Source organism: Thermobia domestica, chromosome 5 (assembly GCF_964235325.1).
Source record: "Thermobia domestica chromosome 5, izTheDome1.hap1.1, whole genome shotgun sequence".
In the NCBI taxonomy this organism is placed as follows: domain Eukaryota; kingdom Metazoa; phylum Arthropoda; class Insecta; order Zygentoma; family Lepismatidae; genus Thermobia; species Thermobia domestica.
Genome location: NC_137458.1, coordinates 298,930,475 through 298,958,317, shown reverse-complemented (window position 1 = coordinate 298,958,317; position 27,843 = coordinate 298,930,475). Strand labels below are relative to the sequence as shown.

At 36.1% G+C, this 27,843-nt stretch overlaps 1 protein-coding gene across 3 annotated transcripts in view; it reads right to left on the bottom strand.

Moving 5' to 3' along the window:
* The window catches only part of LOC145686732 (m-AAA protease-interacting protein 1, mitochondrial-like), a 42,260-nt gene extending 16,124 nt beyond the window's left edge, over nucleotides 1–26,136 (bottom strand). For 2 of the 3 annotated variants that reach the window (XM_081760349.1, XM_081760351.1), the window contains exons 1-2: nucleotides 25,766–25,823; nucleotides 1,535–2,031 (exon numbers count right to left, since the gene is read on the bottom strand). In XM_081760349.1, coding sequence (XP_081616475.1) covers nucleotides 1,535–2,031; nucleotides 25,766–25,808 — 540 coding nt within the window. In that variant the 5' untranslated portion in view covers nucleotides 25,809–25,823. Of the gene's footprint in view, nucleotides 1–1,534; nucleotides 2,032–25,765; nucleotides 25,824–25,968 lie in introns of those variants that run through there. The other variant, XM_081760350.1, reaches the window with a different exon arrangement.
* Nucleotides 26,137–27,843: the final 1,707 nt, after the last annotated feature.

The following is a 27,843-nucleotide window of genomic DNA, read 5'->3' as shown; positions in this document are numbered from 1 at the left end:
CACTGTCTTTTCTTGGGTTAATGTTTAATCGAATAGAATCACATTTTGAAAAACGCTACCCTATGGCCTAGCAGAGCTTAAGAGCCTGAATATACTAAAAGTAGTACAAAATTTACCATTTTTCTTTTGCTTGTTTCTCGTAAGTAAAAGGAGATAATGAAATGCAACTTACCACAATCATAGATAATGTTATTCTACAACAGAAAATATGAACCTGAAGAATTTTCAGTGTTCCCAAAATAACATTACCTCGACATCTAAATTAAGGTAGCGATCAGGGAAACGAACTCAACTGCATTTGATTACGTATCATGTTGTTTTGATATCCTGTGAACAACTTTTTAAAATAACATTATTATTTAATTTTATACGTAAATACGTAGGACTAAACCTTAGTTCGACCAGGAATGCATTATACTAGCAGAGAAGAGAAACAGGCAAAATTACATTGGCTACAAAATCCGAATGAAATAACTACACAAAATTTCGTAGACATCAGCCGGGAAACTTCCAAAACTTTTAGAACAAAGAAATACAATTTTCTGAAAGCTAAAATTAAGGAACTCGAACATAATAGTAAAAATAAAAACATTCGCGACATGTATAGGGGGATCAATGAATTTAAGAAAGGCTATCAACCTCGCGCTTATACATTAAAGAAAGCTACCGGAACAGTTCTCACTGATGCAAATAACATCTTAAACAGATGGAAAGATTTCTTTGACGATTTGCTTAACACACACAACAAGAAACTACATAATTTATACGGTTTACCAAACATTGCTAGGGTCATCACGTCTAGGAGGCTCAAGTGGACAGATCATGTAGCCAGGACGGAAGAAAGTAGAAACGCTTTCAAAGTCTTAACTGGAAGACCAATCGGAAAATGACCATTAGGAAGACCTAGGCGCAGATGAGAGGACAATATTAAGATGGATCTCGCAGAAATAGGAATACAAAGTAGAAACTGGATCCAGTTGGCTAAAGATAAATGTTAGTGGAGAGCTTTCGTGAATGTGGCATTTTAATTTTAATAACTGTATGTTAAAACTATTTTGTTTATTACAAACTAAACACAACTATTATTTAAAAAGTAGTTCACAGGATTCAAAGACAACAAGATATGAAATCAAATGGAGTTGAGTTCGTACCTCTAGTCGCTGCCTTAACTTAGATTTTGGAGGAAAATGTTATTCTGGCAACACTGTAATTCCTGTGGATAGCAACACTGATAATTCTTCAGGTTCACATTCTCTGTTGTAGAATAACAATCTACGATTGTGGTATGTTGCATTTCATTACCTCCTTTCACTTATGAAAAACAAGCAAAAGAAAAATGGTAAATTTGATACAGTATTATTTTTAGTGTGTCAGGTTCTTAAACCAGTTTTCTTGCGTTCAAGATCTTTCACAGTACTTTCCTTAAAAACACAACCTTCAAAATATTTCTTCAATGCTGTAACACTTAATTTGTTTTAACTGGCATAAAACTGCTCTTTCTAGGTATATACATTATATTCTCCTTAATACTTACCAATTTGGCACCACGACGAAACTCGGATTCGTTAAACGCTGGATCCCATGCACGTCGAAGCATGTAAAAGTCTAATTTTGTAACCATCCATGTAAAAGGATTCCGTAAATATATTAATCTAGGATGAGACGCCTTGCGTGTAGAATAATTCATAACATGACTTAAATGAAAGCTCCGTTTTGCGCAAAAATTACCACAATTTAACATAGGAACTGAACACCCAAATTTTTTTGCACCAACACATAGTGGTACCACTGGATTTTCTGCAAAACTTCTATACAATGCCGATAAAGTGGTATTTACATTATTATAATCTTCTGTGAACCTGGATGCTTCTATCATTGTATAGTTGCGGCGTCCAGTAATCTCATGGGCTGGCAAGATTCTGACGAGCACAGATTGTTGATCAGTAAAAAGAGGGCACAGCTGACACGTTACTCGATCCAAAACTCGAAATTGGCAATTACGATTTCTCAGCAACCGAAAGGTCATGGTTTCTGGAAGAAAAAAAAATGTCACAAATAATTAATAATAATAACAACAATGGTTTATTTGTAGTGCTAGGAAGAGCCATCAGGCAATGTATAGCACAATGTACAGCAGCCAATTACTTTCAATAAAATGTTTTGTACTATGCAAGTACTAGATAGTTTATTATTACTTTCAATAAAATGTTTTGTAATATGTAAGTGCTAAATTTTTTATTATTACTTTCAATAAAATGTTTTGTACTATCTAAGTGCTAGATAGTTTATTATTACTTTCAATAAAATGTTTTGTAATATGTAAGTGCTAAATTTTTTATTATTACTTTCAATAAAATGTTTTGTACTATGCAAGTACTAGATAGTTTATTATTATTATTTTCAATAAAATGTTTTGTAATATGTAAGTGCTAAATTTTTTATTATTACTTTCAATAAAATGTTTTGTACTATGCAAGTACTAGATAGTTTATTATTATTATTTTCAATAAAATGTTTTGTAATATGTAAGTGCTAAATTTTTTATTATTACTTTCAATAAAATGTTTTGTACTATCTAAGTGCTAGATAGTTTATTATTACTTTCAATAAAATGTTTTGTACTATGCAAGTACTAGATAGTTTATTATTATTATTTTCAATAAAATGTTTTGTAATATGTAAGTGCTAAATTTTTTATTATTACTTTCAATAAAATGTTTTGCACTATGTAAGTGCTAGATAGTTTTATTATTAAATTCTATAAAATGTTTTGTACTGTAAGTGCTAGCTAGTTTATTATTACTTTCAATAAAATGTTCTGTACTACGTATGTGCTAGATAGTTTATTATTGCTTTCAATAAAATACTTTGGTAATATGTAAGTGCTCGATAGTTCATTATTTTCAAAGTTCTGTTCTAGTGTTGGATCATGTAACACACGTCTTTTGTTTAATAGGTCAAGTTTTAAAAATAAAGTCAATTGTTCGTAATTATAAACGCTGAAATTGTATCTAACTTTAAAATGTAAGTATTTTATAAACTACTTCTGTTTTTCCCTAGTCTTAGAGAATGAGCTTTCGAGTCCATACTGGACATGCATATTCTAATTTTCGTCTTAATAAAATCTTGCACAATGATATATATATGCGTCAATATTATTAAAACTGTTGTTTAAAAAAAATGGTATTTCTGGTTATTACATTTGCATGTTCTTCTTTAAATACATCTAAAAGTACGCCGAAATTTTCCAATTTCATCCTTCTCTTTTCAATTTTCTTATCTCGAATCATCTTGCATCATTCATAGAACAACATGTACAAGGGCGGGGTGAAAAGTTCTCGGCCTGCCCCACTCCAATCAGCAAAATTTTATTGTTCTTGCCTGAGTAATCGTGCGGTAATCAAATTTTTCGTTTTGGATGGATTAACGCCTATGGAAATTCATCCGAAGTTGACAAAAGTTTACGGGGACTCTGCTCCTTCTATGTCAACCGTTAAAAAGTGGGCAGATGAATTTAAACGTAGTCGCACATCCCTCGATGATGACCCTTGTGAAGGAAGGCCGAAATCCGCAATCACACCGGAAACAATCGAAAAAGTGCATGATATCGTGTTGGACGACAGGCGAGTGAAGGTGAGTGAGATAGCTGAGAGTGTGGGAATATCGAAGGAACAGGTGCGAAACATCTTGCACAAAGATCTTGGGATATGAAAGCTCTGCGCAAGATGGGTGCCGCATTTGCTGATTGCCTATCAAAAGCAAATGCGGAAACGATTTTCGCAGTAATCTTTGGACCGATTCAAAAGGAATCCGACCGTTTTCGTGCGGCGATTTGTGACGATGGATGAAACATGGGTTCACCACTACACGCAGAAATGAAACAGCAGTCCAAGCACTGGGTGCAAGCTGGTGGTGCAGCGCCAAAGAAAGTGAAGACGATCGTATCGGCCGGAAAGGTCATGACCAGTGTGTTTTGGGATGCGGACGGAATCCTGTTAATTGATTACCTTGCATAAGGGAGAACAATTACAGGCGAATATTACTTCAACGTTCTTGACTAGCTGGATGCCAAATTCGCGATAAGAGGCCTGACTCTAAGAAGAAAATCATCTTTCACCAGGACAACGCACCTGTGCACAAGGGTGCGTTGGCGATGGGAAAACTGCGGGATTTGGGGTACGATTTGCTCGGGCATCCCTCATATTCTCCTGATTTGGCACCATCGGACTTTTATCTGTTCACAAACTTGAAGAAATTTCTTTCTGGGAAGCGCTTCACATCGAATGAAGAAGTTGAGAGTGTCGTGGATGACTATTTTCACAACCTTCCAGACTCTCACTTCCGGAAAGGAATACTGATGTTGGAGAAACGCTGGACCAAGTGTATTGAAGTTAAGGGAGATTATGTCGAAAGATAAAATCATTTTTGAACTGAAATTCGCAGTATTTCATTTTCAGGCCGAGAAATTTTCACCCCGCCCTTGTATATGCCAAGTTTAGCGATCAATTTTAATCGCTCAGATGCAAATCAGGGTTGGTTGCAAAAGCGTTCAAAGAGTGCTCTGCAGCTCAGGTAGCAATAGAACATTTACTGTACAAATAACACCTTCAATCTTGTTCTAACGTCGTCACCGAGCAAGCAGAACTAATGTGTGTGTGTGTGTGTGTAAGAGAGAGAGAATAGCCTATCAGCGTGCTGTCCACTGCGAAAAACAAACACGTTTGTTTTCAAAAGAAAGGAAAGGGTTTATGAAGCTTGATTCAGCATGGGTTATCACCAGGTTTCATTTGAAACAATGTGTTTGTTTTGCTTTTTCCGTCTCGTTGAAGGAGAAAAAAAGGAAGGATGAAGTAAGAAAGTTTCGGTATAACCGTACCCTTAGTCTTTTATAGTTCTAACTCTCTCTAAGTTGACTCCGCTTATACAATATCTGATCACCATATAGTTTATTTCTCTCGTTGAGTTGAGCTTATTTTGAGTTTAATGTCCCTTTTAGCAGCGAGGCTATATAAGACGGGATCTACTGATTAACGTGGAATCTGAACACGATCTCCCGCCGGGAATCGAACCCGGATCTCCCACGTTAAAGGCGTGTACGCTACCCGCTTAGCCACGGAAGAGCTCTTGCTTTTCTCGTATGTGACATAGTTTTTGTGTTATTTACATTTACATTAGGTCATTGGCAATGTTATGACTGCTTATATGCGGGTCTTGTTCGACTTTTGCCAAAACATTATCCACTTCTGCTGTGATTCGTCACACACTGTGAGGAGCATTTTGAATTTCGAAATTTCCAAAAGGAAAGCGACTGAACCATCTTTTCGCTGTTGCTTTTGATAACATATCTTGTCCATAAGCAGCATAACTTTCCTCACGAACCTGCGCAGCATTTGAGCCTTTATCGAAATAAAACTGTAAAATGTAGCACAACTTTACGGAAAGTGTATTTATTTTCACGGCGCAATACTTTACGTCTGATAATAGGAATTCCAACACTTTTGGCACATCTACTAGTTTCAACTGTTAGCTCTCAAATGATGTTCGGTCTAACCTGCTGCAATTCATATACCATGAGATTTGGAACACTAACGCCATCTCGTGCGCAAAAGGCTCAATATTTTTTAGATTAACTGGCATTTGATAAGATTTTTCTACTTTTTAAATTGCGAAGTCTTTGATCAGATCTTCAATCATTACTACTATCAATCATCACCTCTATCATTACTATTATTACTTTTACTTCCGCCAACGAAGTTATGATTTTGATTAAATGTGTGTATTTTTTTTTTCATTACGTTGTACAGAAAGTATACACATTTCACAGACAGTATATATATATATATATGTGTGTGTGTGTGTTTCAAACAGACTTGTGACAGAATAAAAAGCAATCAAAACGTAAGCTTAGGAAGTGCCTTTTAGTTAATATATCAAACAAATGTAGGCTATATCTACATACATAAAAGTAGTCCTGGCTGACTGATCAACGCCTACGTCAAACTCCTTTACCACGAGACTTGATATTTTTTACAATACATAGGTGTTGTAAGGTGAAAAACCACTTACGAATGATTTTTCTTTATTCGACCTGGAAGGGGTAAATGTGTTTAAAATTATTATACCAGTAAGATACCCATGTTTCAGAATCATTTAAGGTTAAAGACGTAAAATTTGGTATTCCGCGTTTTTTTCCTAATATATTCCAAGAAATGTCCATTTAAAAACTTGACATTTCTTATATAATAATTAAACATACGTTATAGTGTTTTTTTTTTCGAATTTGACTAGAAGGGGAGAAAAAGTTCTCTCTCTCTAAGATGCCCATATAATGTATTTGAATATCGCGCGTGACTTCTACTTAAGATGGATTCCTTTGAAAGACAGGACGAACGCAAAATATGCTACTATGCAGTAACACGTGGGGGACATATGCTAGTTTTAATATAAAATTGTATGTATGTAAACCTACAAGAAACAAACAAAATTTGCAAATTTGCTGGTTGCTATAACTACTGGGGTTGATGTGAAGCAAGGTATAAAGGGTAAAATCGACTACATTTTATTTAAGACTATCAATATCGTAAGTGTTTGGTTGGTGCAAATGAAGTGTCTGCCGCAAGTGCGCCATTTTCAAAGGGAAAAAAAATACAACACCTGGTTAATCAAAATAGTCACCGTCATCAACTACATACCATCGCTCAGGCAACAATAGGATTTCGTGGTAAAAAGATGGCTGGAGTCTACGATGCGAAGTTGTCCTCAACCGTACATTGAACCGCCCGATGGGTATTATTTAGTTTCTCCCCGAAATCATTTGGTAGTAACTCTGGCTCACTTGATAGTGATTACGGTTCGTTATCTGTATAAATATAGTGTGGACGTATGGCATAAAACACGAACCAACTTCTGCTAGATGATTACTAAAAAGCATGAATGTTATCTAAGCGAGCCAAGGGGGTAGGCGAGCTGCAGAGAGTGGACATGTCCGTACAGAGCAGGCGTGTCAGTGACGGTGGGTATACGCATAAGTGAGGTAGTTAACAATGGCTCACTATAAGTCACAGTACCGACTCCGGACTCGTCGATGGATTTGGGGGAGGTATTAAACTCCATCTCGCCGATATCAAGGAAGTTGTTCCCTCCCAAGAAGTGATCGAGATGACAGAAGTAGTAATAATCAGTAGAGGAAGCGTTTCATACTGCAACTCTCAGCCTACACATCCTTTGCGCGACAAATGGGTGAGGAGGAATGTATGTAACATGAGAATACCATGTCTCAACTTTGGCTGGATCATTGCAGACAAGTCTGAGGTGCAATTCATGAATTTAATATTATAATGAACTGCATTGATGATTTTACCTCGTCTTGAAAAACATGATGGATCACTCCCACTGTAGACCACCATACCAGCAACAACACCTTTTGCGAGATTTGGAAGCTGTCCTAGTCGTTGTTCAGATCCAACTATTGTCCTGGCCGTTTATGATTGTCATAGCAAATTCATTTTTCATCCAAAGTGACAATCTAATGCAGGGAACCTTTCTTGCACAAAGAGAACCGGAGGGCAATTCTTGTTGGCCATTGTGAACTCATGTGTGTAACGAGTCGCCTTGAGGACACCCCCCGGCTCGCAACTCAATGGACTCGTCCCATGATGATGACGACTAACGAGAAGCAAGGGAGAGTAAAAGAAAAAAAAAGAAATACAAATATAAATATGTTATTATTTTGTTTAAATCAAGCTAAATTTAACTGTTATATATATATTTATTTCCTTGTATCTTTGTCTGTTAGTTTTTTTAAAAAAAAAAGAAAAGAAAAGAAGGAAAGAGTAGGAGTGCGCGAAAACTAGAGTCAATATGGAAATCATTCAAACTTGCTAGCGCGTCACGTGATGGTTCGTAGCCTCATGGTATGTGGTTGCCTTCAGCCCGCATACTCTTTCGTGATTCACCAACCGAGACGGATCGTAAATTCGTAGTTTCTTCGGACAGGATGGAACGTGGTTTCGTAGCTGTAGTTTGTCAGCCAGCATGGATTATTAAATCACGATTGCATTAGTGGTGACGGTTGTGGAAAGAAACGTGTACAAGTCTTTGCATGTTTTCGTTGTTTGTGTCAGAGTTTAGCTGTGAAGTTAGACTGGGGCAATGAATGTATTGGGCATTACGGCAAAAAGAGTGAAAAGTGTGGAAAAAAGTGCTTAGTGATATGAGTATAATCACAGTTTCTCAGAAGCTAGTATTTCTGTTATTTTTCTTTCTTGTTTTAAGTCGAAAGATAATAGAAGTATTGGAGCCGAGGCAGGAATTGAACGGGGGACCAAAAGGAGGTCAACTTGTGCCCGTTTAGGCCTATATGTTACGAGTTTGTTCAAATAGCCAGGGTAATCTTTTGATTACTATAACATTAATTGTCTGGTTATTTGTGGAGCATTTTTGCCCAAAGGACGAACTCTACACATTTTTGTGGGACGTTAATTTGTGAAAAGAAAGAAAAAGAACTGAGAAACTATAGTTACTTGCTCTGATGATTTTTTTTAATGCAGGAAGCTAAACTCTTGTTAAGCTCTACTGTTTTTGCAAGTAACTTTTTGCACGCTGAAACTAAGTTTAGTTTGAATTTGGCGAGAGAGTTTGAAAAAGGGTTTTTAGACCAAGTGCCGTTTGACCAATATATTTATTCGCTTCGAGTTACATCTCAGTCAGACAACGAAGCCAATCCCGTTACCGTGACACCACAAGACAAGGTAATAAGAAGAAAGAAAATTTTGGTGAGTGAATTTTTGATTTAAGTAGTATATGGGTCACTTTGTGAACAATTGCAGATTGGTTGTGGTTAAGGTCGTTTCCGCTTTGGTTAGGACGCTATTATCATTTGCATTAAATTGCCACTGTAGGGATTTGTTTCTTAACCTAGTTAAATCCTCCCCAGATTGTAATTTAGAAATTAGTGGAATTATAATCCGGGAGTATAGTTCCGAATAATTACGAAGAATATTAAGAGAACCGAGATTGTTTCCTTGTGGATATGTTTATAACCTTACAGCGTGATTCTGGATCGTTAATACGTTCATGTTGCATTCATTCTTAATGAATGATTTCCATTAAGATTCTATATCGAGCCATTAAGAGTAAATAATTGGGTTTTTGATAAGAATCGAATACTGAAGGTTCATTGTGCGATATTTTGTGCATATTTAAGATCAGTAATTGTGGAATTAACATATATTACGATATTATCATAAATTGATTTTTGAATCGGTACAGTAACAGTCAATAAAATAGGGCTAGGTACAACTTTAGTAAAGAGTATTATAATTCAAACAGGTAATTTGTTCTAAAGAATTTTAAAATAATAATTGTGATCTTACTTTCATAACCGAATTGATTGAAGAATCATTGGATTATTGAGTTGGATTCTCAGTTTTGTACAGTCGGTGACAAAAAGTTAATGAAACGAATATTTGCTAGTAAACATTGAAATTTGCTTACAACATTGAAAGTTGATTATCGAGACTGATTAACTTCAGATTTATTATTATTAAATATTTTGTTAATATTTGAGAAATTACCTTCAGACTTTATTTTATATTCAAGCGAATTTGGATATGAATTAAAATATTGAGATTGTTGTTAGGTATTACGATTACATTAACAGTTACTATATTTGAATTAAATTATTATAACTTTTGAATTGGATTTCTTACGTATTACTACGCGAATTATTAATATCTATATACAATTTTTTTGTTATTATTATTATTGTTGTTATTGCTGCTTTGTGCATTTATATTAATCTAACGTATTAGTATATATGCACAACCAACGCTTTGAAATAAATATTGTTATTGAAAATTAGAAATCTGGTTGTACAATCCGCGGCAAAAAACCTGCAACATGAGAATGTAAGTTTATTGTGAAACTACGACTAAAAGCATAGGGAATGAACATAACGTCTAAGTGGAACGAATCACGCCAGGATAAACCTCGGCCTCCTCCCGTGCACACTTATTTTGGAGCAAAAGACTTCGTCATTTCACAATAAACTTATATGCTCATGTTGCAGGTTTTTTGCCGCGGATTGTACAATTATTTATGATTATTTGCATATCCTATTTATTGGTATTTGTCATTAACATATTCACAAGGAACTTCTATCCGTCTAGTCTGATAAAGCTACTTTGGGTTTGTGTGTCTGTTCGGTCAAGACTCTTCTTTCAGGTTTGCTACTCGAGTTTAAATCGATTGTTGATTTTTTTTAGTAGAGACTCTCGATTTGGATTCGTGTGGCGTGACTAGAGGGAAAGGGTCGTTACATAGTCACGAAAGAGTATCCAGAAAATTTTTTTTTAGAAGGTGTCTTAATATAAGAAATATGTCTAGTCCTTCTTATAACAGTAAATAGAATTAGTTTCCAAATATATGATAGTAAATTTTGTATTTCAATTCAATTCCCTTTAAATTTATGCTTCTCTTATGCAAAGGTTTTGCGATTTATTAGAACTAATTGGAAATATTTGTGATTTCTTATCTCTTCTGAATATATTTGAATTTTCGCAGCAAGTTTTTGGTCGATTCGATTTTCATTTGAGTAGTGTAGTAGTAGTCTTAGACTTATCTTATATTTATGTTAATATTAAGTAACATTTATTATATATTACTTGTATTGTGTATATACATATTGAAATTCAGTGCAATGGAAGATCTTAGAGACCATACAGTTATTGATATTCCGGATTCCGAATATTTAACGTTGGATGCCACAGGGCATGTCGATTTAGATAGAACTTTAGAATTTGGTTCTGTTAACATGGAATTAACTCCTCCTACACAGGGTAGTTTATATATACATCAAATACCATCGCCTTTTGTAAATTTATCTAATAGATCCACCCATTCATCGAATGGTACTTTTGGTTTCAGCCGCATGGTTAACGCTACTAGTTTAGATGGTTCTAGAATGGAACAAAGACAAGTGTCCTTTGCTGAACCAATGTTAAGTGAAAATAATTCAATACCTTCCGGGAATAATGCTGTAGGCGATGAGCGATTGCGTCATCGATACCTTAATTTAGGAAACTATTACAAAAGGGTTTCTTGTATTAGAAATTCAACTCCTCGAGTGGGTAGTAATAGAAATTTTGTAGGGAATGTCAACTCCAACTTCCGGTCAGAGGATAGAAACACCGAATCCTGTAGACCTAATGTTTTTTCAAACCCAAGTTCTCATGTAGAGTCTAATCGTTTTGATTCTGATATTGAGCATAAGCTAATGATCAAGTATACTCATATGCGATCATTGAGTTACTTAGAAAACAGGTTACGAGACATAAAGAATGTTAACGGTAAGAACAGTATTCAGGTTTTTGAAATGCTATTCAAGTTAGAGGAAATATTAATGGATAGCAATTATTCCTTAGGAATGCTACTTTCTGTCTTGATACCTAAATGTGAAGCGGAAGTATTAAAAGTAGTAACTTCAGCATTAAATGAAAACATGAGTTGGGTAAATTTTAAGCAAAATATTTTGATGAAATTTGTAACTCCCATTACTATACATTCGCTAATAGGAGAACGTGTTTATAGAAAACAGCGATTAACTGAATTTGTAAATGATTATGTGAAATCAATTATAGTTTCCATGTCTGTGTTAAACATGAGTATTGAGGAAGGGGATTTAGTCAAAACAATTTTGTGCGGAATGAATCCAAGCATTAGGTTCAAAATGTTGAATTATTATGTGCCATCGAATAAGTGGGAATTGTTGGATATTTCAGAGAAATTTGTTTCAAGATTTAGAGAACAAATAGAATACAATAAATATTGTGGGATTACCAAAGGCAAACCAAATATGGTATTATCAAATAATAGTTCGGTGACTCGAGATATTAAGACGAAAGATAGTGTTAAACTAAATCATAATGTACAACTGAATTCAATGAATGAAATATCTAGGAGTTCGATTGCTTCAGGATTTCGTTCATTTAAAAATAATCGGTCTGATCAAGTATTGAATAAAAACTTTAGCAAAATTCCATCTGAAATGGACGGAGTTGTTGCGACCTTTGTGGTTGGCAAAGTGAATAATATTCTAACTAGTGTTTGTGTCGATGGGGGGTCAAGTTTCAACCTCGTTACCATTGATATGGTCAGGCGTTGTGGTTCCGAGAAATTTATTTACGAAGTAGAAGAAAAAACTGTGAATGCTCCTTCGGGTTTAAACTTCGTGACAAAAGAAGAAATTGTGTTAACTATTAATCTTTCGGGATATTTCCAAACTGTAATCTTCAAGGTGGTCGAACAATTGCCTTGTGATTGTTTGCTTGGGATGTCATTTCTTCGGACTACGTCTGCTATATTAGACTATGATAAAAACCTTTTAATTTTGAACAATGGAAAAAAGAGGTTACGACTTCAATATCGGCGGGATGTGTTCAAACAGAATATGGATGGATTTAGATCCAGTGATCGTGGTGGCCAGCGAAGGTTTTGGCAGAATAAGTCGTCTTCAGCGAAAGCGGCTAATGGGAATTCTTCAGACCAGACTTCATTGTTCTTCAGGGCCGATTTATCTTCCATGGGGATTAAAGAAAAAGGGATCCAGTGTGATTTGGATTTACAGCAGCTGGAATCTCAGATGTTGACAATCAACGCTCCGAGTTCTTCGCAACTTTTGGAACTGCGAGATTTAATCGAGTGCAACTTGTCAAAGGGACATACTGATGCAGTGGTAGCGCAACCCGAGATGGAAGAAAGGCTGGTGACAGTTGATGATCAGGACTTAGTGAAAAGTAACGCCTTCAATCATCGAGCTGATACTTTGGTTGATTTAGCCATTTCAACCAACCATGAACCAGTTGAAAGGACAGATGATCAACCTATATCGACTAACAGTGCGAGTCCAAATGGTCAATTGGAAGACAATACTTCGTCAGTGTTGGGCCACAAACAGGATTCTACTGTTTGTAATGGATCTTCAGGTCGATCAACTTTGAAGAAAAAGAAGACGAAGAAGAAAAAGAAGAAACATTCCAAAGAGGTTATAATCGAAGTGAAGAAATTAAGCCAAAGAGTGAAGAAGACAAAGGCGCTTCGGTCCATCAATGTTCAAAGCCAATTGCAAAAAAGGAAGTGAAAGGCAGTTCATCGGAAGCTTCAGATGCTGACGTCGAATTAGCTGAAAATTTTCATACGCTTCTAAAACGAAATAAGAAGTATGTGATTGAGAACTTAACTCGTCGGACTTTAAAACTTGATCATTCCGGACAGGTGAAAAACCGTGATAGCATACAGGTTGAAAAACCTAAACACGACGATACCTGGAGTTATCGGGATCCGGATGTTGAATCATTTATTGATTCAGTTAAAAATGAATATGCTGATGTTATAACTGAACGCGTTGGGTGTATAAAAGATTTTGTTGGTAGGCTTTATTTGTCTGACAACAAGCCATTTAAGCAGAATCCTTTTCCAATTCCCAAGAATAAAGAAAAACTTTTTGATGATCAAATCAGGGACTTGATAAGTCAGGGAATACTGATAGAGGTTGACCACTCGAATTATGCGAGTAGTTGCTTTTTGGTAAGGAATAAAAATAATACTTTTAGGATCGTGGGAAATTACGTGAAAGCGAATGAGCTCATTGTTAACGATCCTTATCCATCTCCCAATATTGAAGAGTGTTTGGCTGGGCTTGCAGACAAGCGTTTCCACAGCAAAATTGATCTCAAAAAGGCTTATAACCAAATATTATTAGACAATAACTCGCGTGACATAACTACTATTGTCACCCCTAAAGGGTTATATCAATATACCAGAGTACCTGTCGGTATTAAGACTGGTAGCAACATTCTATCGCGTTATGCATAAGATACTTGGTGATCTTGAGGTTGAAGGTGTAAAATCTTTTTTTGATGATGTCTTAATATCCTCTGATAATATTGAGAGTCATAAGAAAACTATCCAAAAAGTGTTGGAACGTTTTAGGAAATATAATGTAACGGTTTCGCCGGATAAGTGTATGTTTTTTCATACTAAGATGAAGTATTTAGGATATGTAATTTCCGGCGACCAGATGGAAATTGATCCGGCTAGAGTTGCTGCGATTAAAAATATTCCACCACCTCGAAATAGGAGAGGCCTTATGAAAATTCTCGGTTTCTTTAGCTATTATGCTAAGTTTGCATCTGAGATGCAAGAGATCATGGGTCCTCTCAGCGAATTGAAGTCTACAAATAGCAAATTTGTCTGGACTTCAGAACATCAGGATATTCTGGATAAGTTGAAGAAGATCTTAATGGAGAATGTGGTCCTTAAGACACCGGATCTCAATAAAAGGTTCACGCTTAACGTTGACGGATCTGGAAAAAGTATCGCGGGATGTCTGTCTCAGGAAAATAGTAAAGGGGAAATGCAACCCGTCGCTTACTACAGTAAGAAATTGTCTGAGGCAGACAAACACCGTAGTATTTACGAAATAGAGTTCATAAGTCTAGTTAAAACCATTGCCAGATTCAGACATTATTTGGTACGTGAGTTTGATGTCCTGACTGACAATAAAGCATTAACTTGGATCTTGAGTAATTCCAAACGCTTATTAAAGTACGGACCTCTTGTCAAGACCCTTTGCCAATTCTCTTTTAAAATAAAACATGTGAGGTCTAGCGACAATTTAGTTGCCGATGTTTTGACAAGGGTTTACGATCCGTTTGAATTTAATGTTATGGATGGTCCAATGGGTTTGGCAGCCTTTAATAACAATATGAGATTGGCGTATTCTTGGAGACTTCCATTAGTGAAGGAGCCAATAGATCAATTACAAAGAGAAGATCCAGAATTAAGATTGTTGATAGATAAAATTAGTAGTGGTGATTCTGTTCAAGGATACATCCTTAATAAGAATATTCTCATGAAGAGAACTAATTCTGCCCTCAATCCCTATAAGATAGTAATTCCTAAGGACCTACGGAGAGTCTTGGTGGAGTATTATCACCAGGATAAGTTGGTTGGTGGACACTCCGGGATTTATAAGACTCTGAGAAAGCTCATGAAACGCTTTACGTGGGATAAAATGAAAGAGGAGGTGTCAGAATTTGTTAGGACCTGTCATAGGTGCCAATTATCTAAAGAACAGAATCAACGAAAAATGGGTCTTCTTGTGTCGGAGTTTAGCAAAAGAGTAGGTGCACACTGGATGTTTGATACTTTAGGAATTTTGCCCAATTCTAAAGGGTATAAGTTTATCTTAATAGGTGTCGATAATGCCAGTCGTTTTGTAGTACTGGAGAAATTGAGAACCTTAACATCGACATCTATAGCCAGTAAGATGACTGAGATTTTCAGTAGACTTGGCTTCCCAGAAGCAATATCGACTGATAATGCCTCAGTCTTCGTTTCTGATTATTTCAAAAAATTCCTATTTGGGCTTGGAATTAAACATATCAAACTAAGTCCATACCATCCAGGTGGTAACGCTGCGGAAAGATTCATAAAAACCTTGAACTCTTCCATTAGAGCTTATTTTTCTAACAAACAAAATTTATGGGCTACGCTTATTCCAGACCTTCAATACACTTTAAATATTAGCGAGCACTCTGGGCTAAAGGTATGTCCAATCGAAGCTTTTTGTGGACGTCCGAGTTATACCCCTTTAGAAATCCGATGGAACATCTGTGAGTCCGATCTCGCTGGTAAAACTTCCCAAGAAATTTGGCTGAAAGCTTTGGTAAATATGGAAAAGAGCTGGAATAACAGAAGGAAGCTCATGATGCAGCGTAGAAGAGAGGTGAACTTCAATATAGGAGATAAGGTTTTACTCCGCACACATGTTAAATCGTCCATAAAGGATCAAATAGCCAAATCCCTAAGTGACAAATAGCATGGGCCTTATGTTGTCAGGAAGTTCCTCACACCCAATACTATTCTTGTCTCTGACGAGAACGATACTATGACTTCTTATAGAAAGAGTCATGTATCAGACGTAAAGATTTATCGTGAACCACGATCGAGAGATCATTAGATCGGAATCATTTCAGGAAGAGATAAGAAAATTTATGGTAAGAGATAGGTAATACAATTAAGAATATTGCAAGGAATTATATATGTACATATATATATATATTTTTTGAGAAGTTACACATCTCAACTTCCTTGTTTTGTTGAATGAATTCTGAAGCAGTGGCCGAGAATTAAATAAAAATTGTTAAAAATGGTAAGCTGAAGAGTATGTGTTAATATTTATCTTAATAAATTGTGAATAGTATTTATTGAATTATATATATATGTTTTGTATATATGTTAATGCTTTCTTGTATTTTGTAGCCACTCTATATTCCTTGCCAATGGGAGGAAAATTTTTGCATGTTGCAAAAAAATTTTTTTACGGAGGGGTGATTGTAACGAGTCGCCTTGAGGACACCCCCCGGCTCGCAACTCAATGGACTCGTCCCATGATGATGATGACTAACGAGAAGCAAGGGAGAGTAAAAGCAAAAAAAAAAAAAGAAATACAAATATAAATATGTTATTATTTTGTTTAAATCAAGCTAAATTTAACTGTTATATATATATTTATTTCCTTGTATCTTTGTCTGTTAGTTTTTTTAAAAAAAAAAGAAAAGAAAAGAAGGAAAGAGTAGGAGTGCGCGAAAACTAGAGTCAATATGGAAATCATTCAAACTTGCTAGCGCGTCACGTGATGGTTCGTAGCCTCATGGTATGTGGTTGCCTTCAGCCCGCATACTCTTTCGTGATTCACCAACCGAGACGGATCGTAAATTCGTAGTTTCTTCGGACAGGATGGAACGTGGTTTCGTAGCTGTAGTTTGTCAGCCAGCATGGATTATTAAATCACGATTGCATTAGTGGTGACGGTTGTGGAAAGAAACGTGTACAAGTCTTTGCATGTTTTCGTTGTTTGTGTCAGAGTTTAGCTGTGAAGTTAGACTGGGGCAATGAATGTATTGGGCATTACGGCAAAAAGAGTGAAAAGTGTGGAAAAAAGTGCTTAGTGATATGAGTATAATCACAGTTTCTCAGAAGCTAGTATTTCTGTTATTTTTCTTTCTTGTTTTAAGTCGAAAGATAATAGAAGTATTGGAGCCGAGGCAGGAATTGAACGGGGGACCAAAAGGAGGTCAACTTGTGCCCGTTTAGGCCTATATGTTACGAGTTTGTTCAAATAGCCAGGGTAATCTTTTGATTACTATAACATTAATTGTCTGGTTATTTGTGGAGCATTTTTGCCCAAAGGACGAACTCTACACATTTTTGTGGGACGTTAATTTGTGAAAAGAAAGAAAAAGAACTGAGAAACTATAGTTACTTGCTCTGATGATTTTTTTTAATGCAGGAAGCTAAACTCTTGTTAAGCTCTACTGTTTTTGCAAGTAACTTTTTGCACGCTGAAACTAAGTTTAGTTTGAATTTGGCGAGAGAGTTTGAAAAAGGGTTTTTAGACCAAGTGCCGTTTGACCAATATATTTATTCGCTTCGAGTTACATCTCAGTCAGACAACGAAGCCAATCCCGTTACCGTGACACCACAAGACAAGGTAATAAGAAGAAAGAAAATTTTGGTGAGTGAATTTTTGATTTAAGTAGTATATGGGTCACTTTGTGAACAATTGCAGATTGGTTGTGGTTAAGGTCGTTTCCGCTTTGGTTAGGACGCTATTATCATTTGCATTAAATTGCCACTGTAGGGATTTGTTTCTTAACCTAGTTAAATCCTCCCCAGATTGTAATTTAGAAATTAGTGGAATTATAATCCGGGAGTATAGTTCCGAATAATTACGAAGAATATTAAGAGAACCGAGATTGTTTCCTTGTGGATATGTTTATAACCTTACAGCGTGATTCTGGATCGTTAATACGTTCATGTTGCATTCATTCTTAATGAATGATTTCCATTAAGATTCTATATCGAGCCATTAAGAGTAAATAATTGGGTTTTTGATAAGAATCGAATACTGAAGGTTCATTGTGCGATATTTTGTGCATATTTAAGATCAGTAATTGTGGAATTAACATATATTACGATATTATCATAAATTGATTTTTGAATCGGTACAGTAACAGTCAATAAAATAGGGCTAGGTACAACTTTAGTAAAGAGTATTATAATTCAAACAGGTAATTTGTTCTAAAGAATTTTAAAATAATAATTGTGATCTTACTTTCATAACCGAATTGATTGAAGAATCATTGGATTATTGAGTTGGATTCTCAGTTTTGTACAGTCGGTGACAAAAAGTTAATGAAACGAATATTTGCTAGTAAACATTGAAATTTGCTTACAACATTGAAAGTTGATTATCGAGACTGATTAACTTCAGATTTATTATTATTAAATATTTTGTTAATATTTGAGAAATTACCTTCAGACTTTATTTTATATTCAAGCGAATTTGGATTTGAATTAAAATATTGAGATTGTTGTTAGGTATTACGATTACATTAACAGTTACTATATTTGAATTAAATTATTATAACTTTTGAATTGGATTTCTTACGTATTACTACGCGAATTATTAATATCTATATACAATTTTTTTGTTATTATTATTGTTGTTGTTATTGCTGCTTTGTGCATTTATATTAATCTAACGTATTAGTATATATGCACAACCAACGCTTTGAAATAAATATTGTTATTGAAAATTTGAAATCTGGTTGTACAATTATTTATGATTATTTGCATATCCTATTTATTGGTATTTGTCATTAACATATTCACAAGGAACTTCTATCCGTCTAGTCTGATAAAGCTACTTTGGGTTTGTGTGTCTGTTCGGTCAAGACTCTTCTTTCAGGTTTGCTACTCGAGTTTAAATCGATTGTTGATTTTTTTTTTAGTAGAGACTCTCGATTTGGATTCGTCTGGCGTGACTAGAGGGAAAGGGTCGTTACATGTGGCGCCCATGAACCGGATGGCAATTCTTGTTGGCCATTGTGAACTCATGTGGCGCCCATGAACCGGACGGCAATTCTTGTTGGCCAGTATGAACTCATGTGATGCCCTAAACCGGACGGCAATTCTTGCTGGCCAGTGTGAACTCATGTGGCACCCATAAACCGGACGGCAATTCATGTTGGCCAGTGTGAACTCATGTGATGCCTATAAACCGGAGGGCAATTCTTGGCCATTGTGAACTCATGTGGCGCCCATGAAGCGGACGGCAATTCTTGTTGGCCAGTATGAACTCATGTGGCGTCCATGAACCGGGCGGCGATTCTTGTTGGCCAGTGTGAACTAATATGGCGCCCATGAAGTGGACGGCGACTCTTGTTGGCCAGTGTGAACTTATGTGGCGCCCACGAGTCTTTCTCACCTTACCGACTGCATGCAGCCGCGGAACGACAATGATGTGATGTATGTCTAACTTGTCTGCAATGGCACAAATAGTTTTCCGAGGATCTGCTTCCACAGTGTCCTGACGAGCTTATTCAAACATAAATTTGGTCGGAAACCACGGAAATACTGCGTCACCAGGAATTAATTTGACAAGATAATGGCGAATGGTGCAGCCATTCGCATTCCTGACCCAAATGCATTGTTAATATTTCTGCGTTTTGCTGTGCATAAAGAATGTCCCAGTTTGAATTCGAAGGAAAAAATCACTCGCAATCGTATGCTTTCAATGATACACTTTCATACGACCCTGTTCGACAATGCACTACTTTCTGACTGTCTGGTACTTCAGCCTATTTGCTATATGTGTACAGAGTTTATGACGTTAGACTCGTGACCTTAGTCTGTCCCTATGTTGTGAGGCTGAGATGAGTTCCCTACCAAACATTCAAGTGGACATTTCGTTCGCACCAATCTAACTGCTAATGGAATATGTTCATCTGAAATGTATACCTACAGTTCTAGTACAAAATTTTGTGACACTAATGATTCTTATTAACTCTAGAAAATAACTTAAAAACTAGTTGAGTCCAGTGTCCACCTTGGGCTACGTTGTAGTATTACGGTAATCACTGCTGTTCTAAGTGAAACATGAAATGTAGCGTTCGTGTTACACATATATTTCAATGTGTTGTTGTATGTACCTCAAAAGCCAAGAGTAGATTACACTCTAGCGGGACTCTTACGCGCTAAGCTTAATTGGGAGCAAACGGTTCAGTGGGATTTTGAAAATGAAATAGTTTAACGTCCTATGACTTATGCTCCTTAAATTAAGGGAGACGGATAATTAAATCAAATGAGTAATAATGAAAGAATCGGAGGAATGGGAATGTAGGAGAAAACGGGAGTATACACCGAGAAATCCCACGGACACCATGTTATTCACCACAAACTTATTTGGCCGGGAATCGAACCAGCCCCCCCGCGCATCAGAGGTAAGCGCTCCACCATTAAGTTAATGTGCCCCCTACAGTCGGATTTTATTATTATACATATCTGTATGTAATTATTTTCGTTTAATGTTGGGGCCCCTTTTGCGGATCCTTGTTTAGCTGTACCTTCTGCACTATGGACAACAGAAAATTCACTATGGAAAATGTGACTGGTGCCCTCTTCTGTTGATGCCCTAAATACGCGTTTATTTTTCTTTATGGTTAATCCACCTCAGCATACATGGTGTTGAATATAGATTCCATGTCTTTCTCCCTTGTCTCGCTCTATAGTGGCTAACGCCCCGAAATTACTAAACGTCTAGTGGATCTAAAGAAAACCTCTATAATTTATGTCTCCCATATTGAATACGTGCATATTAATAAGTATTTCAAAAACTAAAAAAAAAAAAAAAAAAAAAAAAAAAAACACAACAAGAAAATTTCATCCCTTTATATCCGGCAGTTCAAACGAAATGCATTACAACCTGATGTCCTCATCTTCTCTGTTTTCATGGACAAGTAGGCATGCGCAAACTTTTTTTGTGCCTGGTCTCGGATTAGATTTCTCACCCTTAATCAGAGGTTCCCGTCTCAAATAGCACCGATGCTGAAAAGAGATGTTAAAACTTTTTTTATTTTTTTTAAGGAAAAACTATTTGTGCCAACCTTCCTAAGTCTATCAATCAATTTTACATGACGTTCCACTAAACAAACGCCCGGAAGTATAATAATTAGGGGTTATTGTTAAACATCATTAGGGGCGCTTCACCTTTAGTTTCCAGTAACATCATGAGAAATAATACGCCTCCACGAAAATGCGTAATGAGTGAATCCATTATCATTTGGGTTATGTTTAGTTGTAGGGGGCCAAAATAAGTATATAATAAAGAAACAAGATTTACAGGAGAAATGAATTGATGTTACTTAAAGATAATTGATTCCTCTGTAATTTAAGAGAATGAAATAAAAATACACTGTATGGAAGTTGAATATGCGAAAGACTATAGGGACTATTGTTAGTTACCAGAAGTGTACGTAAGGATGTATGAATACAGTGATGCTAGTACTGGCTAAAGCTAACCTAACCTAACCCGAAGACAACCTGAAATAAGCGTAATTTTGACATAAAAGGCTTGCCTCTCAAGATAAACATATGCCCATCATTTATTGAACTTCTGTTCAAGAGCCTTCAGGACTGCAGTTTCTGATATCCTTTCTCGCCGCACTCAGTCAAAGGGGTTTCCGAAAAATAATCCCTCAGTTAGTAGTGTTTCGCATTTCTAAATATACACTGTCATCTTGAAATTCGAGAGAAAATGAAACTTCCAGGTTTACGTCTCACACCTATGTCCTGGGCTATAATTATGGAAGTGAGCAATTGGGAAATAAAAGGTGGAATGAGAATGTGGGAGGTAACGGGAGAATCCCGAGAAAACTATGGACACGATGTTGTCCATCACAAAATCACATGGCCTGAGATTGAACAAGGGATCCCCTCGTATTAGAGGTGATCGTTTTACCACTAATCCCTCCCCCCCCTGCGCCTTTGGGCTCTTGATAATCATACGACGCATTAAGCAACCATTATTTCTCTTAATCGTAACAGAATTGTACGTACTCAGTAACCATAATCATGCATGAAGTGGATGTCTGTAGAAGATTCGTATAGGTACTTAATATTATGGTTGGCTGGTTTAAACCAAGGATTAAACCAGCTGTAAAAATAAATAAATAAATAATAAACGTTCAAACCAAACAAAAAAAAAATCGAAAAATGCTTTAAAGTTAAGATAAAGGGACAAATTTTGCCGATAGATGTCACAACAGTCTTCGTATCTCTCATGTATTTTTCACCTTTCACGAAAATTTACAATTTCTCTTACAATTTTCACCCAAGAGACTTTACATTTTTAGAGAAGGAACTTCATAACCTATTGAAGGGAACAATACGTGCCGATTTTTTATTTAGAATTTTCTTCATTGTTGAAACAGTTCCATTGTTAAAGGTTTGGATATCAATTTCAACAATCAAGCCATTTCAACAATGAAGAAAATTCTAAATAAAAAATCGACACGGATTATTGCCTTCGATAGATATGAAGTTCCTTTTCTAAAACCTTGAAGTCTGTAGGTTTAAATTTGTAAGAGAAATCGTGAATTTTTGTGAATGGTAAAAAATACATGGGAGAGATACGAAGACTATAGTGCCATCTATCGGAAAAACTTGTCCCTTTAAACCAACCTTAAATCGTGTGAACTGCGTGGTAACGCTTCCACATATCAAACCATCTGCATTAGTTTTATCTCCTTTCCACCTTTTAATCAAAGCGTCCCATGTTCAATTCTCGGTTGAACCACAATCTTTCTTTCAAGTTTAAACCAAGTAGCAGTTCGAATGTCAATTTAAGCGAAAGTCTTCTTTATAACCTCGGTATTACAGAAGAATGTTAAGACTAAACATACGAAACGAAACCAAATCGTATATTTCTGCTTGCCTGAATGTCTGTTGTTTTATAAAGAAGCCAAGGTTGCTTACACATATTGATAGAAATTGGCAAAATTTATCGACTGCCTACGTAGCTTCCAACATTAGCTTGGATCGGACTTTCAGTTTTAATTTTATTGAATAATATCTACATACTAAGTCTGTCATTTAATACTTCCGTTTTAGCGTACTGATTATGATACGTTGACCGTAAAAAATTACATTGAAAACAATAACGGGATTTTCCCGGTGGCTAAGGCGGGAGTTTCGCGATTTAAGAAACTTAAAGATCGGACCACCCAACTTTATACTGAAACGGGACAGTTCTGATTTCCGATTAGGCGAATATACTATTAGTGTTCGAGTGAAGTGGGTGGAACTTCCATTCTGCCGTTCCAAGTCCAAAAGGAGGGCAGTTTCTCTCGGATGTAAGCAGAGAAGCGGTTTGGATTCTGCTTTAAGCTTATTGATCCCTTCCAGCATAACACCACCATTATTTCTGTCCATATGTAACATAAATACATAGAGCAAATTATTTAAATAAAAAAACCTAATTTAACCCCCCCCCCCCCCAAAAAAAAAAGAAACATGGTTTTCGCCAACCCTGCCTAATATGCTCAACGGTTGTCACGAAACTAACGCACGTACTTTGTCTGCGCTGGTCCCGTTTTGCCGTGGAGTACTTATTTTGGTAAGAATGCATTTTGAGCAGAACAAGTGATTTCGTTACAGGATATGGCATTGTTCACATAAGGTAAGGTAGGGTAGGGTCGGGTTAGCTTCGAGTTAGGGAAGTTTGGACACATTTTGTTAAAAAAAAAAAAAAGTAATTCCTCGCATTACTATTTATTGTGAATCCGTTCTTACGAATGTTCTCCTCAAAATGCACTCTCGCCCTTATTTCATCCAAAAATATGCCTCATTTAAGTCTGGCTCTAAACTTAAGATCCAGAGACGAACTTCACGAAAACAAATCAAACCCTAGGGCATCTAACACTGACAAATTCTAACAACACTAGAACTGTATTTCTCAAATATAAGAATGGTAGAGTCAGTTTATTATCACAAACGTAAGTGTAAATAACACCTAGTTCAAACGAAGTGCGAAGGTTCTAGATTACTGGTCCCCCTGTATTTTTCATAAATAGAAGTATTTGCTTACCTGATACATACTCCTTTTTCCGGGTTCACTCGAGCAGACGGCTCTACCAAAAACAAAATTTATAGGTAAAACACGATGTCAAACACTTTTCGTAAAAGAAGTACTGTGCGAATATAAGTAATTTCTGTCATTAGATATATTGAAATACAATTTGAATGGGAGTGAACGTATTCTAAGTGTAACTATTTACTGAAGCGGAAGAATACAAGAATGCGAAAAAAGTGGAAATAAACGGTGGGAATGTTCTGTTCGTGTTAGCAATGGACATTTGCTATGGATATAATTCAAACATACGATTTTATTAGAAAGAATTGTGTGATAAAGAGCGTCATATTATAAAGTTTTTGCAGCGTCATCGTATGTTGAAACGTAAAATCAACTATCCGAAGTGTGGAAAAGAAGTAAAAATACAAAACAGACGAATTTCTCCTCGCAGAGGGCTATTTGTACCCGGGAAACCAGTGAAGCCATTTTGAAAGTAAGAGTTATTTCGATTATTTAAGTATTTTTGAAGGTGAAAAATATTGCGGATATCTTATGTATTTTACACTATCCTTGTTTATGCGTATGCCTCCCGTCGCTGACGCGCCTGCTCCCTGCGGACGCACCCCCTCGCTACGCTCCTGCCCTGGCTCGGTTAGATAGCATTCGTGCTTTTAGTGGCCACCTAGCACAAGCTGGTTCGTGGTTTATGCAATAGCTTCTCATTTAGTACATACTCTGCAAGAAGAAATCGGAAAATGCAATAACTGTGTGAAAATTTGGTAGAGCCGTCTGCTCGAGTAATGCCCTTTTTCCTTATGCTTGCGATGATGATGTTTCTTTAGTTCCTGTGAACACTATTTATTATAAATTATATTAACCGTTTTGACAAGTCATTACGTTTTTCAAATAAGAATATGTTAGCTTTTGGGTTAGAGGGGTTTGCGCCATACGTGTGTAGAAATGTTTATTGCTGTCAGGGGGTTAGGGGGGGCTTCCTGCTTTGAAGAAGTATTTACCTTTTTGTAAAATAACAATATTTTAGGTTTTTTGAAATAGTCGGTTTCCTGCTATATAGTTGTATACAAAATTGTGTTGTTGTCGTTGGGAGGGGGGGTAGGGACATGCGGGTTAGTGGTAAAGATGACCCGGAAGATCCGAAAACGTGTATTATTTTCTTCTGGTCAACAAATAATACAGTTTTTCGACTCTTCTGGGTCATCTATATCAGCAACCCGCATTCAGGGAAGGGGGACCAGTAATTTAGAATCTTGCCTAACGAAGTTGGGTTCTAAAGATGATACATAGAGTAGGGCACAAAATTTCAATGTCAGACGCACTCGCCAATCAAAAAAAAAAAAAAAGAAAGAAAGAAAAAACGTACAAATGAGGAAAACCACTTCGATTGAGGGTGGGAAAAGGATCCCACCCGTTACAACATTATGAAGACTTCGAATTCCGTGTTGTCTCTCACTCAGCGACAATTATTTTCGTGCGAAACAGACATTGTGCAGCCCTGTGTGTTTAGGCAGAAACCATTCCTACTGAACATTGAATGTTCAGCTCTAAATTTCTAATCGCCAATGGCGACCTGGCGACCGCAAATTTTGAGCCCTGACAGGGAATGATACAAAACTACGATAACTCATAGAAGATTGAATAGTGTATATTGTGAAATCTTATATAAACATAACTAGCCTATCTTATTCAACTCGAAGATTTTTCGTACGCAATCTGCGTACGATCCGCAAATAATCGTTAACCTATAATCTTCATTTGACAGGTCGATACCTTGGTTTGATACCTGTACTACTAGCGCTTTCAACTTCTCCATAAATTAAAAGAAATACATAAACAAGACATCAGATTATCAGACGAATTATAACTCGTGACTGACAACAGCTTATATAATATTGCCATAACAGAATCAAAGTATCAACAACCAATACATGCAGTTCAAATAAACGAAAGCAGTCACTGTAATTCATACTAACCACAATTTACTTTCAATTTTCTATCATAGAATATCACAAAGCAATTTGGCTAATTAATTCATTCTAATAAATTTCAATAACAACATGCCAGCCCATAATTTGAATTTTTCACATTTTGCAGACGAAATATAATTCTCAGCTGACCATGACGTGCTCACCTACTGACATCTGTTGTTAAAATTTAAGTGAACAAATGAAGGTCAAAATCATAGTTGCAAACTCAGAGAAATAACGTGGTTTAGTTTGAAATATATTTTTTAAATTATAGTTTCTCATTTTATATTTTTGCAACTTAAGAAATTAATTATAAAAATTAAATATAATAATATAATTTTCTTAGTACAAATTAAATTTAAACTAGTTAAATGCCATTTTGTAGAAACAGACTTCAATACATTTGAATTAAATATAGGGAGAACAAGGTTTTGAAAATCAGTTGGGGTTCTCTATTTCACAGAGCACAACCGGGGTTATCCTGAGCCTTAATGGGGCTTTCGGGCCGTGTCCCAGGAATATGTCCGTTCTGAAAATACAGTTTCATATATTTTAGAATGAAAATGGAAATATTATTTAAAGAGAGTATGTCGTCGTAAGCAGCAAGCTTCTAGAATTCTAACTCCTGTCTTAGAATTCGACACATCATTTTGAACGTTAATCTTTGAATGTACAAATTTTATAAGGAAAGAAAGCAAATGAAGTTAGTTAAGTAGGACAAAATTTGGTGTATTTTTATATAATTAATGTATACTAACTGAATGGCCTATAGAACCCGGAGGTTCAATGCCGCGCTCACAAAAGCTCTTCATTGACTTCTGTTCTTAGCTTACTTTGTATACTTATTTCTGCTAGATTCATCAAACCTCTACCTGGGGGTCTTCCTAATGGTCTGTTTCCGATTGTATTTCCAGTTAAAACTTTGAAAGCGTTTTGGCTACATCACTTGCCCACCTGAGCCACCTAAACTTGATGACCCTAACATCTTTAATAAACGATATAATTGAATCGATTTCTGTTAAAAGGGCGTATGTAACATTTAGTATTTCCATTTTATTTATTTATTTATTTATTTTTAAACAAAACAGTAGAGGCAACGATTTGTGTTAAAATGAAGTGTATTCCTTGAAATGTGTTGAAAATATAGGCAATGAAATCTGCGTTTTCTATTAAAAGGGCGTAATTCCACAAATATGCCGTTTTAACTGAAAATCAGACAAGCAGGAGTATAGAAATGAAGAGAGTTACACAAGGAAACATGTCCTAAAATTCTTGCCTGGTCGCGATTCCAGCGACCTTCCATATGATGGGGGCTTTGACATCATCAAACGAACTCTTAGGAAACGTAAACGCCTTTAGACTGTGCATGAATTGATGGAGTCGATTATTCACAGTAGCAGGTCTGATAACTTCACTGTTGTTCAATTCAGTGGTGAAGATATTTTAGATTTCTGGTCATGGTGGCCACAATATTGTAAGAAAAAAAATCTAGTTTCTCTGGAGACAAAAAACAAACAGGAGAGGATAAATAAAATAACTTTTGGGATCAGCAGCCATCACCACTTTATCTATTCTGCGAACAATCCATGTGCATGAACAGATTTTTCCAAGTGTTAATGGATTAATGAAATATTCTTTCACCATGTCATGTGACACTACGAAAAAATGTATTACTATACTTCCTAAGACTAAAATGAACGATCATGAGATGTCCCTTTAAAGATGAACGAGATCAGACTTGGAAAAGTGCATGGATTAAATACTGGATGAACATAAAATTTTATGTGGCTCAATTAAGCCATCCTGCTGTCCAATCAGTGGCATTAGGGAGAGTGACTCATATAAAAAAACACATTATGTTATATGGTGTTGGCACTTTCA